Source organism: Gymnoscopelus microlampas (assembly GCF_963454915.1).
Source record: "Gymnoscopelus microlampas genome assembly, chromosome: 18".
Taxonomy (NCBI): Eukaryota; Metazoa; Chordata; class Actinopteri; order Myctophiformes; family Myctophidae; genus Gymnoscopelus; species Gymnoscopelus microlampas.
In genome coordinates this window covers 27,552,120-27,568,689 of record NC_139955.1, presented here as the reverse complement: position 1 = coordinate 27,568,689, position 16,570 = coordinate 27,552,120, and the positions used below count along the sequence as shown (strand labels likewise).

The following is a 16,570-nucleotide window of genomic DNA, read 5'->3' as shown; positions in this document are numbered from 1 at the left end:
GCTATTTTCAAATATCCGATGCTTAAAAGTGCACATGGCCTGCCCTAGTCGCTTCTTTTGGGCTTGTTTTCATAGACCTGGTTGCTTGTTTCTTTCTTTCACAGAACCTGGCAGCACTGGTAGTGTTTCGAAGAATCAAACCCATAATATGACTCGTCCCTCATAACAGCTACACTCAACAATTATGTTTTACATCAATAATGTCCATACACACTATATGTGTGATAATAGGCCTATGCATTTTGAAGTGCCTTTGTTTGTTTTTTTGTTACCTAAAATCATTGCTGATTGATCGAATACTTTATTAACAGTTAGCCAAAAAAAATAGATTATACAAATGTACTAAAATATAACACAAAAAGGCCTGAATAAGGGCTTGTATCCATCGTGGTCCTGACTCCTGACAAAACGCGCATTTTGTATGAATTATTTCAAAGTGAAAGGTTATCCACCTTTAATAGAAAGACAGAAAAATAAATCAAAAAGCAGGCTTCTTTTGAAAGAACACTTGCCCCAACAATTTGTAGCACTTTCCCATTGTTGGAATAATTTATTCATAGAAATAATCCCAGAATGATCATTTCAATTGCCTGCTGCTGCCATCTAGTGGGCAGTTGTACTTACTTGTACAGGTTGGATTACTTACACTGCTAAACACACATTCTGTCCTGAAACTCACCGTTTGTGTAATGTAGCTGAGCTTTTGCATCATAATATTAAAGCGGTATTATGTAACTTATTTTTTTGTGAATACGTTTTTATTTTTTCCAATCTGTATGGTAGAGTATGTACAATATAACTTATGTGGAGTCGTTTGTGATTGGTCTCCCAGCTCTTCTATTGAGACATTTAGATCCTGTGTTGAGGTTAATTAAACATGCCCTTTGACACGATCCTGTTTCCTATTTCTCCCATGCACAAACAGGCAGGCTCTATTACCTCTGTGGTAAAAACTCCAGCTCTTGCGCAGGAGACCTGGGTTCAATTCCAGGGTAGAACAGGAAAGTTACATAAGTTAAGTTGTGAGTCTGTCTCCTAGTGTGTGGGACATGACGTTAATAGAAAATCTATTTAAAACCAAGACACAAGGACTGCAAGGACTGCAGTCTTTCATAATAAAGACCCATTGATCAGCGAATCACCTTAAATAACAGCAACATTATAAATGTTTTTCTATTAGTCTTTTCTCTTCAGAACATTTATGAAGGCAGCGAATCACCTTAAATAACAGCAACATTATAAATGTTTTTCTATTAGTCTTTTCTCTTCAGAACATTTATGAAGGCAGCGAATCACCTTAAATAACAGCAACATTATAAATGTTTTTCTATTAGTCTTTTCTCTTCAGAACATTTATGAAGGCAGCGAATCACCTTAAATAACAGCAACATTATAAATGTTTTTCTATTAGTCTTTTCTCTTCAGAACATTTATGAAGGCAGCGAATCACCTTAAATAACAGCAACATTATAAATGTTTTTCTATTAGTCTTTTCTCTTCAGAACATTTATGAAGGCGTCTTTGGGAACTTCCACATTGCCAATACGCCGCATCTTCTTTTTACCCTCAGCCTGTTTTTTCAGTAATTTCATCTTCCGTGTGATGTCACCTCCATACTAAAAAAACAAAGAAAAGTGTTACCATGTACAATCTTCTAATTGTTTGGAACTTGTACTGTATTATTTGAAGATTCAAAGCTTTCAAGAATAAAGTTCTACTTACACATTTTGCAAGGACATTTTTCCTGTACGCTTTAATTCTGAAAGAGACACACATCAAATACATCACATCAAAGGGAACTGAAAAAGGGAGTAGAAAGGGAGTCTACTGCCGCGCCTCAGCCATACGTAGGCAAGCGGTGCATCACAGCAGCAGGACAACACAGCATATGTAGAGAAGACACTGGAGCAGCTCGGACAATTGAAGCCTCTTTTATTAAAGTTGGCAAGTACAAAAAAGAAGTTTTGATGCAACTGCATCTTCCTCAGAGTCATGACTCTACCTGCATGCGTGCAGTTGTTTGCCCGTTGATACAGTATATTAGTGACCGGGTACAAGATATCAGTTCCACAATGCTAATTGAAATGATACATCTCATTTAATAAAATTCACTCAACACACCATTTGAAGTTCAACACATCTATAGTACAAACACATGTTGATGCATAAATGAGACTTTTACTTTGTTGTGTGCTATAATGTAGCTTCAGGTTTCAAAGAATGACAAAATTACACATTTTAGATCTAAAAAATGAAAACACACACAATGTTTTTTTTCTACCCAATTCCAAGCAATGTACTTACGTCTCTCTAGCAAGAACCTTACTCCCAATGGCTGCCTGTACAGCAATCTCAAACATTTGCCTTGGAATGGCGTCTTTCAGCCGCTCACACAAGGCTTTCCCAGAAACGTACGCCCGTTCTCTGCAATCAAAATATACACTTCTCTGAATCAAACCTCATTAAACATAATGACATTAAACATGATAACAGTCAGTGCTTTACACTTCTTTTTTTACTTTTCTTATATCGGTTCAAATGTACAGTATGTAAGGAATAGCAAGGAATTTCAAATTCAATGCTGCTTCAGAGCACATACATCTGTAACTTGTGTCTAGTTATATTATTTAAAAAAATATATATATATATATATATATATATATATATATATATATATATATATATATATATATATATATATATATATATATATATATATATATATACATATGGGTATATTTATTTAATGTTTTCAATCTTTTCAAATTTTGTAATCTAAGTGAAGAAAAAAGGTCACAATTACAAATACATTGGGTCTAATTTATTGTCAATCCACATTATAGTTCTTCCATTTTATGTGTCACTGTCTTTTTAACAGTATATTTATGTTTGTCCATTTACTGCTTAGGTCGCTACATGTATCTTGTGAAAGACGGGATGCGCACCAGTGACTGTTGCCCAGAGGGTTTTCTGTCAGGAAGGACAAAAAACCTTTTACGATTGTTCAGTAATGCGATTGTTCGTTGCACCCGCCTAGACCAATCCAATAGGCCCCATAGCCTATTGGATACCATACACATTGGTCGGGGCCTGACCAAACAGATTAGCCTTTGTAACAGAAAGCCATTGGTGCAGATAGCTACAGTAGGTGTAAAAGGTCTATATAGCACATGTTGGCATTTGGCAAGGAAGCCACCGTTGCAGAAACATTGCACCCTTCAATTACACAAGTCAATGAATGGTGTCATACTGTAGCTATGCCATTCAAAATCCATTTGTTAAGTCGTGGCCCTTGTGATAGTAATAAATCACATTAGAACTGATTGCTACAATACAGTATATGGTTCGCTGATAGATTCAAGAGGGTTTAATTTGTCACTCACTCATGTAAAAGCAGTAGTACACACAACAGTAACACAGGCTGAGAAAAACTGGCCGAAGAAAGTAACAATGATATTGTACAATACACACAAATAACACAATTTGAAACTTACTTGTGCACGATTGTAGTGAATTCCTCCACAGGCAGACCATTCAGGAGAATATCCATCTTAACCAAGTTAGCTGGCTGGTAACCAGCATTTTCATAGTCAAAGCTATGGAGAATAAATAAACCAAAATCAGACCTATTTGAAGGTAGAAACTTTAAGAGTTACTGCAAAACTTGAACAGAAATCTCTTCAATATCTTCTAAAAATAGAAATGCATGCGCAGTTGCTCTAAACAATTTGGGTAAATAAAACAGCACAATCTTTAGTTTTACCTGGCGTATCCCGATGACATTGATTTGAGAAGGTCGTAGAAGTCAACTACTATTTCATTTAGAGGGAAGAGGTACTTCATCATAACACGATGTTCATCGATGTACACCATATTCTGCTGGATGGCTCTGCGGTTCTTTGAGACAAAAACAAAATGTATGTAACTCTTATATGTTTTTGCATCCATCACTTTTGAGTAGTGCATTTGTCCAAAAATGTATATATATAGTGTGTATTATTTATTTTTTCCAGCTTCACATGAGAAGGAAGCTGACATCAATGCAAACAGAGAGTATAGAGCTTACCAAGCAGAGAGTCATAATCTTGCCAGTGTAAGTGTCTGGAGCAAGGATGGTCCCCAACACCATGGGCTCCAGATACTCTGACACCACCGATCTGTCTGGGAACTGAGCAGGGTTGACTATGGTGATCTCCTTACTGCCATGTTGCTAAAAGAACAACCACTGTTATTTAAGCACACGACTTAAAGCTACAGTATTGGACTTATTCTAACCACTTAAACTCAAGGGTCCCAATTCATAAGTCATAATAGGCGAACGAACATTCAGCGCAAATAGGTGAACATACGGTGAAAAAAGAAGATCTACAAGCTCACAATGCACCACGCTGTAAGGCGTTGTGAGCTTGTCTATTTTGTCTATTTTCATCCAAGAGATTTGGTGTAGAGGGAAAAAGGAGGGGATCAAGTATAGACCTCTGGGTCTAGACTCCAGTCAGCAAAGTATAAAGGGTGTAAGTGGTTAAAGTGAAGGCCAGTCTTTCAGCAAAGCTACCTTTTCTTTTTCCAGGAAAAAAAAGAATTTCACCTGGCTTTCACTTTTCACACATGAAGCATGCTTTGAAACTAGCTGAAGCTCCTTCTTAACCACAATCGTGTACATTAGTCCAAACAGTGTAGTGTCTAATATCACTGTTCCTGTCCAATATACACAATACGAGCTGAAGCTGGCTCTTACCTTAATGAGTTTGGCAGAGGACAGGATAGCCTTGTAGGGTACAGTGGGTGCTGTTACTATGACAGAGGCATTATACTCCTGCTCTAGTCTTTGATTAAACACCTCCATATGAAGAAGACCCAGGAAGCCAAGTCTGCAAGGGGAATGAAAAGACTGTTATAAAGAGGACCCCTTAAAATAGGAGCTGTAACTGATGTTCAGATTTGGTTTGCAAATAGCCCCTTTAACAGAAAGCTAGAACAGCCGTTTGTCTGTATGCTCCCTCAACATTGTCCTATCTGAAATAAAGCATAAGACGCCAAAAATAAATCGGAAAGACTGTATGTCCCCCGTCCCGTGTACGTATTATATTATCTCCCAAAGTTTTTAACGCATGGCAACGAAGGGGTCAGACATCCCAAATATGGAGTACAGCTCCAGACTGGCCTCCACGTACGTACTGCAATTTAGGGAAGCCATGCCAATATTAGAACCTGTCTTTTATTTCTTCCATTTTGCCCCAGTTTTAGTCATTACCATATGGGAGAGTACAGTACAGTCTCTGTCACTAACAACCCCTACCGCTTGATCTGGGAGGGTGTAGTGTGTAGACAACCACATGTCTCCTCCGAGACACATGGAGTCACCAGCCACTTCTTTTCACCTGACAGTGACAAGTTACACCGGGAGGACGTAACGCTATGCAGAGGAACGCACAGGCTCACTGATCAACCTATAAATCGCTAGTGCAATAGATATCACCTCCTCCCACATTAATTCGTTGTCCTTTATTTTAAACTGTACATTTTGCTAAATTCAATCATTCATAAGCAATCAGAACAGGCCATATACAAAAACATTATCTCATAACAGTTTTGTACTGTTGTGAACTGCATGTGTGTTCCTACTAACCTCCAGCCTGCTCCCAAAGCCATACTGCTGTCCCTCTGCACTGTGACACTAGAATCATTCAGGGTTAGCCTATCAATGGCACTGCGAAGAACAGTATATTCTGACTGGTCCATTGGGTACATCCCTGGGGAAAGAAAGAAAAAGAAAATAAGAATCGGAGAAGAGAGAGCATGTGTGTGAGAGACAGAGAGAACATAAGCAACAACCACTAGTCCATGCATTGTTTATTTGCAAACCACTGAATGTACAAAAAGCCAACCAGCTCCTGACTGGAGTCATTATTCAGCACAAGCACTGAATAAACATTGAAGAGGTACATTATGTCAACCTGTCTAGCCTTTATCCCAGCCTACAATACAAGCACAATAAGAATTGTTATGCTCTATGTATTCACAGAAAACCTAATACTGTAAATGGGAAGACAGTAAAAAGCTTTGTGCATGGCAAGATTAATTATTAAGGACTGGCAGTGTCTATGATAACTCATACTCAGCCTTTATTTACCAGTGGGGAGGAAAGTAAAAGGAACACAAGAGTGATAAACTTGTGCCGATTGGTCAGCTGCTATGGGTTATACAGCAGCTGACCAATGAGTGCAAGCCAAAGTCGTGTCTTCTTTCGAGTTATATGGCAGCTGACCATTGACCAATCAGTGCAGCTAAATTGCCCATGCTGTACTGGGAGCCTCAAAAGAAACACCATCCATAATGAACAAAAATATAAAACACTTTACACCCTCAACAGTGCATGAATAATGCAGGACAAAAAGAAATAATAGGAGTCCACACAGTAACCATGTCACAGAGTGTCCTTACTGTAATGAACTGTTGTGGGCATAAAATTGACACAGGCAGACAAACAGACAGATACAGAGATCTCCATATGGGCATAAAAGGGTACAGACAGACAGACGGGTACAACAGGTACTCTGAGGGTACTATGGTTACAACAGGTATTGCATAACCGGGTGGGGCATGCATTCCCAACATGCATTGTTCCTGACTTGCACCGTGCTCGAGTAAGTCTGTTGGGCACCTGTCTAGTCTATCCATAAATTAATGAAATCTGTGTGTGAGAGTGGCCTTCTTTGAAGCAGTAAATTGTTTTCTTTGCAAACGAGACCATTTACCCTGACACTATTGTTGACTAGGGCTCGTGCCATTTTACACTGATCTTGCACTTGAAAGTTAGCCTGACACTCAGCCTGAATTTTCATTTCGTTTCACTCCATTATTCAGTCTGAAAGCCCTCTCAATGCTGCCGGTTGCTGAGATGGGGGCGTGGCCAAAGTTTTTTTTTTCAAAGACTCTTTGGCGATTGGTTCGTACTGGATTATCCCGCCCGATTCGTCGATCAGATTTTCAACCGAGGCTGAGACCTCCTATGAGAGCGTCACCAGACCAGAATCGCCTGAACATATTTTTTTGAATGGCCGTGGCTAGCGATTCACGGGCTGGAGCCAGGCTACTTGAAAGTCTCTCTGGAGAGAGTATGCTAAATGAACAAACAGGTTCATTTAGCATACAGTGGATTGATCTCTAATTCTTAAAAGTGGAACTCAAGCAAGAATTTCTGCTCACCAGCGAACACCATGGCTTTGGCAGGCTTAAACCCCGGAAGGGACTCTACTGGATTGTTCTGATGATAAAGAGTGTCACCAATCTGGGCTTCCTTCACGTCTTTCATCCCTGCTATAATGTAGCCCACTTGGCCTGCATACCTGCACAGAAGATCAAGTGAGTTCTAAACAGTGGTTCTAAAAAGAAAAACCCTCAAAGCCCCCTGAAGGAACCCTGAGGGTCCCTGGACCCCACATTGCAAACCACTGCTCTTGAATATTACACAGTGAAAACAGGCATTTTTATAAACAGATAAATGACATGGTTCAGGAAAAAACTATTTTCTTTTGCTAAATTAATAACGTATGACACTGGCTTATGTGATCATTGTTATTATGATGCACAGAGCAGTGCCAGGAACCATATGAGTTGCTAGGGATGGGACGATAATCGTTATTAAAAAACGCTCACAATAATCATATCGCAGAGATTTTAATTGATTGTGAAATTGTCCTCCGTCATACACTAGGATGAATTAGCTTTTGTTGAGCTGCAAATTCTGTACCACTTAAAACAGACCTGTAAAGAGCCCATTTGGTACGCTCCTATTTCACTCTACACAAATATATATGCCAAAAATAGCCAATCTACAAGCTCACATTGCGACGCGTTGTGAGCTTGTAGAACGGCTATTTTTGGCGAACGTTCCCCCCAGAATAGGTTTAATTGGTTAACAAAAGTGACATTTTGAGTAGGGTTCATGTGGTTAAAACTTTTAACTACCACAATAAATGTACCCAGAAATATACCACCATCTATTACACACATTGCAAATGCATAACATAATTTCATAAATATCTAAATAGATATTACATTTCCCGTGGTGGTATTGTGCCTTGTTTATTCGGCTAGAATTCATTCAGAACCCTGATTGCTGAAGAGCACCAACTTGGCCCCACATCTGGAGATGTGGGGCCAGATGTGAATAAAACAAGTAAAAGAAATAGATTGAAAAAAACATTCTGGTATATACTGTAGCAATATCAGTGAGGTCACATTGCCATGCTATTTTACTTTCCACCAACAAACCTCAGTTCTAGGAAGAGATTTGCAATAATAAAAAAAATATACTGTATTTTTTTTTTTTTAAAGACACACAGACCCTCCGCTGTAAGGTGAATGATAATGTCAAGCGTGTCAACTCTAAAAGATAAGAATGTGCAAAATAAGAGAAGTGAAAAGAGGATAAAAGCTACTTACAACCTGTCCGTTGGATACTCATCTGGTCGGAGCAGGCCCAGCTCATTGACCTCGTAGCTTTTGCCAAGGTACGCTGATACAATCTTGTCCCCTTTTCTGACATGGCCTCCACACACAGCAATGTTAGCTACCACACCTCTGTAGTGGTCAAAATTGGAGTCAAATACCAGAGCTTTAAACGGCTCATCACGCCTAGCAGTGGGCCTGAGAATGGACAAAAAAGTAAATAAAATGTTTAAATGAAAAAAATGGAAGAGTATCTGCAACCAAAAAGGATGTTAAAAGTTGAAAGACTACAGAAAATGTAGATTGCAAAGAGCATAACAAAGTATATAAAAAATGTTTCAGCACTCAGGCCCTCTTCAGTCAGTAAAATCATTCATTACAGCATTAAATATTTAAGCAAATCAGCAATACTTACGGTGGAATTCTGCTGACAACCTTTTCCAGTACTCGTTCAACATTTGTTCCAAGTTTAGCCGAGATCTTAGAAAATTAAATTAATTGCGTTCTTTACTGTCAATTCATATTACACATCTATACAGACAACTGAAAAACATTTTGCATGTTATAGCAGTGTACAAAAACACAATAAGAACATAAAGGACCATACCAGTGGTCTGCATGTTTAACCCATTGACTATGACTCATATTATACAGTACTGGATGTCACGGCTGACCATTTTCTAGAGCATACTGTGGTTTGTTTGATATTCGATGAATCCACTGATTTCATTCATTTCAGTTCTGTTCAACTTACAAGTTGATCAAGATAGGTACTGTATGCTATACGCTAAATATAGTTGCGCAGTCATTATTTGTCAAAGTTACGCTATTGTTGCATTTTAATGCATTGTAAAGCACGGATTGATTTGAAATGTCTAGCCGAAAATAGTCCCTGGAGAAAAGACTGATTTACTGATATGAATAACTAAACAAATGAGGAAAATGAACGGGGAAATGATTTTCGGTACGATAACTGGCCAAAGCTTTGACACTATTATGGTCCTAGTATGAAAAAAGTTTGTGCATACTCAAACTCACCCTGATGCATTCTTCACATGGAATATCAAACACCTTTTCGATCTGTTTCTCAACCCTCTCTGGGTCAGCATTCTTCAAATCAATCTGAAAAAGAAAATGTCAAGAGGTTGTTAATGACTTGCTTCTATTCAAAAAAGTACCATGTGGCCTTAATATCAAATCACTGGTGGGTCTAAATGACAAAGTGGAAAGGCAGAGTGACCTTGGCGTTAAGATTGACTGTGCCATTACAGTGACGCTGGTTCATTCAGTCTGGGGGATTGCAGTCTGGGGATGTCCCCACTCTGCAATCACATACACAAGGATATTATCCTTGTGAAAGAGTGTACTGTACCTTGTTGATGACAGGGATAATTGTCAGCTGAGCTTCGAAAGCCAGGTAGAAGTTAGCCACCGTCTGTGCCTGAATGCCCTTAACATGTCAATAAATATGTATGGTTAGCAAAGTAACATTCACTGTGTATTTCCATATAAATCAACTAGGACAGCTAGTAACAAATAATATGACAGGGTACTAATGGCTGCGTAACACTATCCCAGAATTCCTAATTAATTAACAACTAAACCGAGCACCATACATATTGAGGGCAAAGCACTTACTTGGTTGGCATCGACAATAAGTAGAACACCTTGGCATGCTGAAATTGATCTGGACACCTCATAACTGAAGTCGACATGACCCTGGGCAGGGGAAAAATGTATTATGGATGAAAAAAATACATGTTTTACAGGCAATAAAACATTACAATTGAAAAAAAGAAGATAAACAATCTTGACCAAACATACTGAATAAAACATGTTTATGAGAACTGTAAATGTCAAAGAAGGCTGAGCCAAAATGGTGAACCTGCTTTTGTTCATACTGTATTGGCACATCATCAATAATTGGCCTATATAGTACACAGTATTACATGGTGTATTTTGTAAGAGAAACACAAAGTGAATTCAGCTTTTAAACAAACTACCATATAGTCAACCACAGGGTGCTCTGTCTTTTCCCAAATATAACGTTTTTCCAAAATTTTGTTTTTTTTCTTTTTTCTACTCTTTATTGTTTTCTTTGACACAGGTTTGTTTTTTGTTTTTTTAATCACAACATTTTAGTGTTTGACTTGGAGACAGGAGCAGTTGACATTTTCTTTACTGTATTTGTGTTAGAGCCATAAGCTTGAAAGCAAACATTTTCACACTTTCAACTTCCAAGTCTACCCTGGCTAACAGTAAGGGTGCTGACTCAGACACAATTTAACCATTGCATAATTTCACTAGATGCAATAAGTATACTGTGCAGCTTTAATTGAATTAGAAATGTTGCCCAGATTAAAAGCTGGCATCCATGCAGTTATCACAAAGAACACTAGAGTGCATATGTGGAGAATTTCTTTTTTTTTTTCTTGTTTGTTTGGCAATCCATTTTTTGTGCATTTTGCATTTGTGTATTGTCAACTTGTGTTCCCATGAGCAGAATCCAGACTTTTTCAAACATTACACCAAAATGCCATATTTTTCCCAGATCTGGAAAACAGTCATTATTAATTATAACATACTCGTCCAGACTTTCCAGACCTGCGCAAGCACCCATATCTACAACAGGTAGACATCCACACTTTGTTGAACAATTTAGAAAAGGAAACAAATAGGCTTCCAAAATTGAAATAAGACACAGATATATAAATAAGAATTAAGTAATTGACTCACTGGTGTGTCGATAAGGTTCAAGAGATATTGCTGACCCTGGTGGTTGTAAAACAATGAGGCCGTCTGGGCCTTAACTGTTATCCCTCTCTCTCTCTCCACCTGGAGCTTGTCGAGCACCTGCTTGTTCTTCACAGTCTTTGATATGGCACCTGTTCATCAGGGATATTGGCTGTCACGATCTTGACAATTTACTTGACGATTAATTGTCTAACAAATAATTGCGATTAACGGTTTCATTGTGTAAATGCAAAAAAGTTGCATTTCTGTTTGTCTTTTAGTCATTGTAAACAAAAATTGCACAGGGCAGACAAATAGCCTAACTAAATATACAAAGAAATTACTGACAATGGCCGATACCAATAATGAAAATAAATAATGAGCTGTAGCTAAAATGGGCCATATTTAATATGTTTTACATTCAAAATGTGTTTAAAAATCAGATCTACAATGTCACAACGTGTCACAATGCTACACGTTGTGAGCTTGTAGATCGGCTATTTCTACTATTTTGAACAACCTCTACCTGTCATTTCCAGCAGTCTGTCAGCCAAAGTGCTTTTTCCATGGTCAATATGAGCAATGATGCTAAAATTCCTGATTCTTTCGACAGGGAACTTGGACAGGTCAACAACATCCTACAAAGTGAACAGTTTGGCATAGAAAAACCTAAATCAGACACATGTTCTGTTTTGAATAGCAAAGTGCAGTCATTAGCTTAGTCTTTTCAATTCTCTATCACTCGTCTGTGCTGATATTGGATGTTACTGACTGTCAATATGCATTAATTGTATATATTCAAATCCACTACAATGCAATAAAGGTTACAATTACATTAACAACATTTAATTCATAAGGAACTTAATCCAGTTCCTTACCTTGTGTGTTTGTGTTGTATCACTGTGTATCAGTGTGAATCTGCTTGATAATATTGGTAGATGTTTTATCCATCTGTGTCTTAACGTCGTATGGGTTGTGCTATAGCTTTGGATCTTCTTTCTATACACTTTGAACTCTAAAAGACGTCTTAAAATTGGCATTTCGTACCATCGTTTCAAAATGCAAAATGACATGTTTACGATCAAATCTTAAATGTCTCATTAAGTGAGATCAGCTAAATAATAATGTATACATAGTGCATCACTGCATATTTTTGCTCTGCAATAAAATGTCACTTCGTCCCCAATAAAATTGTTTTAAATAAATGCAAAGCCCTGGAAACAACACAACCTCAAGAGCTGCATGAAGGCTGCCATTTTGAGGTGATAGGTCATAAGCAATGTATTCTGGGAAATGTGGTTGACTTGACTCAGTCGAGTTACTTTCCACCACTGCCTGCAGCATTGCACGGGTCATCACCATGCCGGCTTGTCACGTACATTTTAATATTTTTTTGCCACTGACATATGATATGTATTTATTTATTTATGTATGTATTTATCCATTCATTCATCTATTCATTCATTCATTTATTCTGATGCAAAGAAAAAACGTTGGAGTAAAATAATAAAATAATGATAGACCAAAGTTGTCATCTGACTTTTAGTGTGCTTGTGAATAAACCCCTAGGCCATCTGAACAATCCTATATGGGCTTTTATTGTCTGCTTTCCGATTAATATATTGCTTGCTACAAACTACTCTTGCGTTCAGAACTAATTATAAATAAATGAGAAGAAACATGAAACTTACCAAATAATGATAACGGTATATTTATTGACAAGATCAAATATACAAATCACTACAAAGTGCTGCTTGAACTGACACTTTTATACCACAAAAGGCTAAACAGGGGTGTGGGGGGGAGGGGGGTATAAAAATGTGTACAAAAATATAGCTACATTTAGGGGAGTATAAAAATGTGTACAAAAATATAGCTATACATTTAGGGGGGTATAAAAATGTGTACAAAATATAGCTATACATTTCGGGGGTATAAAAATGGGCACGAAAATATAGCTAGACATTTAGGGGGGTATAAAAAGGTGTACATAAATATAGCTATACATTTAGGCGGGTATAAAAATGTGTACAAAATATAGGTATACATTTCGGGGGGTATAAAAATGGGCACAAAAATATAGCTATACATTTAGGGGGTTATAAAAATGTGTACACAAATATAGCTATACATTTTCATATATCTTAAGAACAGAACATGAATTGTCTCAACTGGGTTAGAATATAGATCTACAAAACTTAGAAAATAATAGTTAAACAAGGATGTCTCAAAGTGAACAAAAACGTAAACTTCTCTCAGAACATGATAGCCTATATGGAGACTATAAGGTTAGAACACATTAGAACACATAACTTATCTTAGATAGAACTTAACGTGCTTGCCATGCAGTTTTGAACTATGTACAGTAGGCTAGCCTACAGTCTCGTGTGTCCCTTGGTGAGTGACAACTTCTCACTTGTTTCTTCTCACTCCTCAAACTGACAAGCCCGAGTGTCCCAGTCCACTGAGTCCAGACTCCACAGGGCTCCAGTCTCCACCTGTCTGCCGCCGGGCTGCGTCATTGGACAGTAGCGGCGAGTGTGTGCGTTGTCCCCGGTGGCGTTGCAGGTCGGACAGGTGTACCTCCGGAGGATGGGGCAGGTGACTCTCCCGTCGCCGTCGTCAGACTTCAGGCAGTGTGATTGGTATATCTCAGCCGACTCTCCATTCTGTTTGCAGAACCGACAGCAGACGGGACGGCGGGGTCGACGTTGGCCAACGCCAGCCGTGTCTGAAAGGCTGCTGGCCGGGCTAGAGGTCATGCTCCCCACGGAGAAACCGCGGTGTCGACGGCCAACCGCGTCTGAAAGGCTGGAGGCTGTGCTGAGGGTCATGCTCTCCTCCGAGTCCACCGACACGTAGCGGGGTCGACGACCAACCATGTCCGACAGACTGTATGTGCTGGCCGGACTGAGGGCGATACTCTCCACGGAGTTCAAATCGTCCTCCTGGTAAAGGATAGGCTTTTTGTCCTCAATGTCCAGTGTGCTCCGTCCGGCCCATCCGAGACTATAATTGTCGGGATGCCCGACCTCCAATTCATGGTCCACGGCGAGCAGTCGGTCAAAGGTTCTCCTCCCCAACTGCAGATAGTCCTGCCACACGTTGAAGTATTGGTCAGGCTCAGGGATCTTGGACGTCTGTCCGGCGACAGGTCGTCTCACGTCGTCTCTGGATGTCATTTTGGCAGATCGATGTCTTCACGCTGATGTCTTCAGTATAATAGGCTAGTGTGCAGAAAACACGTCGGTGACATTGGGCTGTATATAAGGGTTTGCGGACCCCTTTGAACCCGCACCTGTCTGATTAGAGGCGCTCCGAATTGCAACAATGTTTAAATGTCTAGCTGAGTGAACAGAGCTTAAAAGGCCATTCTGTTTGATGTTGATGGGCCAAGGTGCCAACCGCAGGTCGCCTGTCAGCAATCCATCATACCTGTCTGTCTTTCTGTCCCAAAGGACACGGGTACTGATTGCACTGATTGCACTGCACGTTTACAATTTCGCAATGATTTGCCATTTTGTTTGGAAATGGAGTATAGGCCTACTGTTTTACAAAACAAATGTTTGTTGTCACATTTAGTCTGTTTCACTAGTCACTTAACATAATATAGGCTAGCTATCTGAGTAGGCCTAAACCCCAAAGTGTTTTTAAATAGCCTACGTTAGGCTACGGAAGGAATCCAAATGTTGTTGCATGCAGTCAGTCAGTGTATTCAAACAAGGGAAGGAGACTGTTTAAACTTTAAGCGCACGTGTGTGTGTGTGTGTGTGTGTGTGTGTGTGTGTGTGTGTGTGCGCGCGCGCGCGCGCGCGTGCGTGCGTGTGTGTGTGCGCGCGTGCGTCTGCATGCGCATGTGCTCTATATTTAAAGTTCACATTAAGTTCATCTGCGCCTAACATTATTCTTTTATCTTGGTCTCTGTGCGTTTCATTTGTGTGATGTGCAATTGTTCTGATGTTTGCGACAGCACACTTAAAAGTCATGATGACCGTCTGATTGGCCAGCATGTCAGACAGACCCATAAACTGCAACAATGTTGCAGAGTCTTTAAATGCAAATGTCTTGAAAGAACGTTTGAAGTAGCGGCGGTGTGTTTAAAGCATAAGTTTAAAGGTGCACTAATTAGTGTCCTTAATTGGATACAACAGCAACGCAAAACATTCTGCATCACACTGTGTTCATCCTTATCATATCTTAGGCTACTGCATTGTTCGTAGCTATATAGCAAAAGTGTATTTGATGCATGACATCCAGACTTCATACAACTTAGACTTTGTTGTGAAACAAATAGGCTTTCCCCCCTTTTTTCATTTTAGTTTTCATTGTCATGATGGTCTTTCTGATATTTATATTATTTGTGCCACATCATGTGTCAGTGTCTGCACATCAACGTTAACTTGGACCACGATGATCAGTGAGAGCACCTAAGATTACAGCGATATTGTCTGGCTATCAGTGATGTATTTTGTTATTTTGTTTGTTATTAAGCACATTAAAAGCCCATTAATTCTGCTTTCTTATTAAGTTGTTAAAATAGCATTTTTAAACGTGTTAAAATCATTGTTTTAACCATGCCCTCTTGTCCCTTGCTACCCATTATGCTTGTTCTGTTGTTTCTACGGTAAAAGAAAAAAATTAAAAAAAAAATTAAAAAAAAATGTTCTGAGTTATTAAAGAATGGGAATATAATACCTTTTCAGGAACTTGAGATACATTTTGGTATTTATTTGGTACAGTATTTGCATCTGATTATATTCTAAGCAATTACACACTTTATTTATTTTCTTTGGTTAAAATACATTTTAGCTGCCATCATGATTAAAGTTCATATTATTATAAATAAGTGAATAAGTTAAGAATTCATAAAGTTTTTTTGTTTGGTCAATTCATGTTTGGATTGTTCTCTTTGCCTTTGCTATGTGTATTTGACTTGCTCTGATGTCTAGGGTCACACTGACCTGGCAGCTGAGTTAGATCAGTCAATCAAGCAATCAGCAAGGGTGGTTTAGATTTTGGTTAATTACAGAGCAGGGTCAGCGGCTCTCATTCTGCTCCGAGCACTAGAGCATGCAACAAGCAAGCTGAAGATGTTGAATGTTGTTGGAAGCTGTTTAAGTTACTAAGATTAAAAGAAGAGCTGTTTAAGTTAAAGAAGAGATTTAAGTTAAGATAAAACTAAGACTTCAAGATTGTTTCCCCCATGTATTTTGATGGGGCCAATGAGGTAGTCATTGTTGCCAGTGTATTTGTTTGTATGGTTTTGTATGTTTGAGAAATGTTACACCAAATTAAAGTATTCTGTATTTATGTTTATTTATGCAGTTCTCACGGCATTTAATAAATGTCTGTAAAAGAAAAGAACACCCTGTGATCGTATATG

At 38.8% G+C, this 16,570-nt stretch overlaps 2 protein-coding genes across 3 annotated transcripts; both read right to left on the bottom strand.

The window, feature by feature from the left end:
• Positions 1–1,104: 1,104 nt before the first annotated feature.
• guf1 (GTP binding elongation factor GUF1) lies at positions 1,105–12,432 on the bottom strand. 2 transcript variants are annotated; one of them, XM_084085951.1, is made up of 18 exons: positions 12,066–12,432; positions 11,714–11,825; positions 11,191–11,339; positions 10,093–10,173; positions 9,827–9,904; positions 9,493–9,576; positions 8,870–8,934; positions 8,449–8,652; positions 7,210–7,349; positions 5,630–5,753; positions 4,739–4,871; positions 4,067–4,210; positions 3,764–3,897; positions 3,495–3,596; positions 2,305–2,424; positions 1,723–1,759; positions 1,451–1,616; positions 1,105–1,142 (listed from the first exon to the last, which is right to left on the bottom strand). In XM_084085951.1, exons 1-17 carry the CDS (start codon positions 12,258–12,260, stop codon positions 1,485–1,487), a joined length of 2,034 nt encoding a protein of 677 aa, XP_083942077.1. In that variant the 5' UTR covers positions 12,261–12,432; the 3' UTR covers positions 1,105–1,142; positions 1,451–1,484. The 2 variants fall into 2 exon arrangements, with proteins under 2 accessions (XP_083942077.1, XP_083942076.1); XM_084085950.1 differs by having other exon boundaries at positions 1,111–1,616.
• A 1,181-nt stretch (positions 12,433–13,613) lies between these two features.
• On the bottom strand, positions 13,614–14,369 carry LOC311033999 (nanos homolog 1-like; the record flags this gene model as incomplete). Its single annotated transcript, XM_084041737.1, has 1 exon — positions 13,614–14,369. The coding sequence occupies one exon, from the start codon at positions 14,367–14,369 to the stop codon at positions 13,614–13,616; it is 756 nt and encodes a 251-aa protein (XP_083897863.1).
• Between the last annotated feature and the right edge of the window lie 2,201 nt (positions 14,370–16,570).

Coding starts and splice junctions, on each gene's coding strand:
- guf1 (XM_084085951.1), bottom strand. CDS start 12,260: ATGTCATTTTGCATTTTGAAACGATGGTACGAAATGCCAATTTTAAGA. Junction 9,905..10,092: donor TTATTGTCGATGCCAACCAA/GTAAGTGCTTTG, acceptor TGACATGTTAAG/GGCATTCAGGCACAGACGGT. Junction 4,872..5,629: donor GCTTTGGGAGCAGGCTGGAG/GTTAGTAGGAAC, acceptor TTCCCCTTGCAG/ACTTGGCTTCCTGGGTCTTC.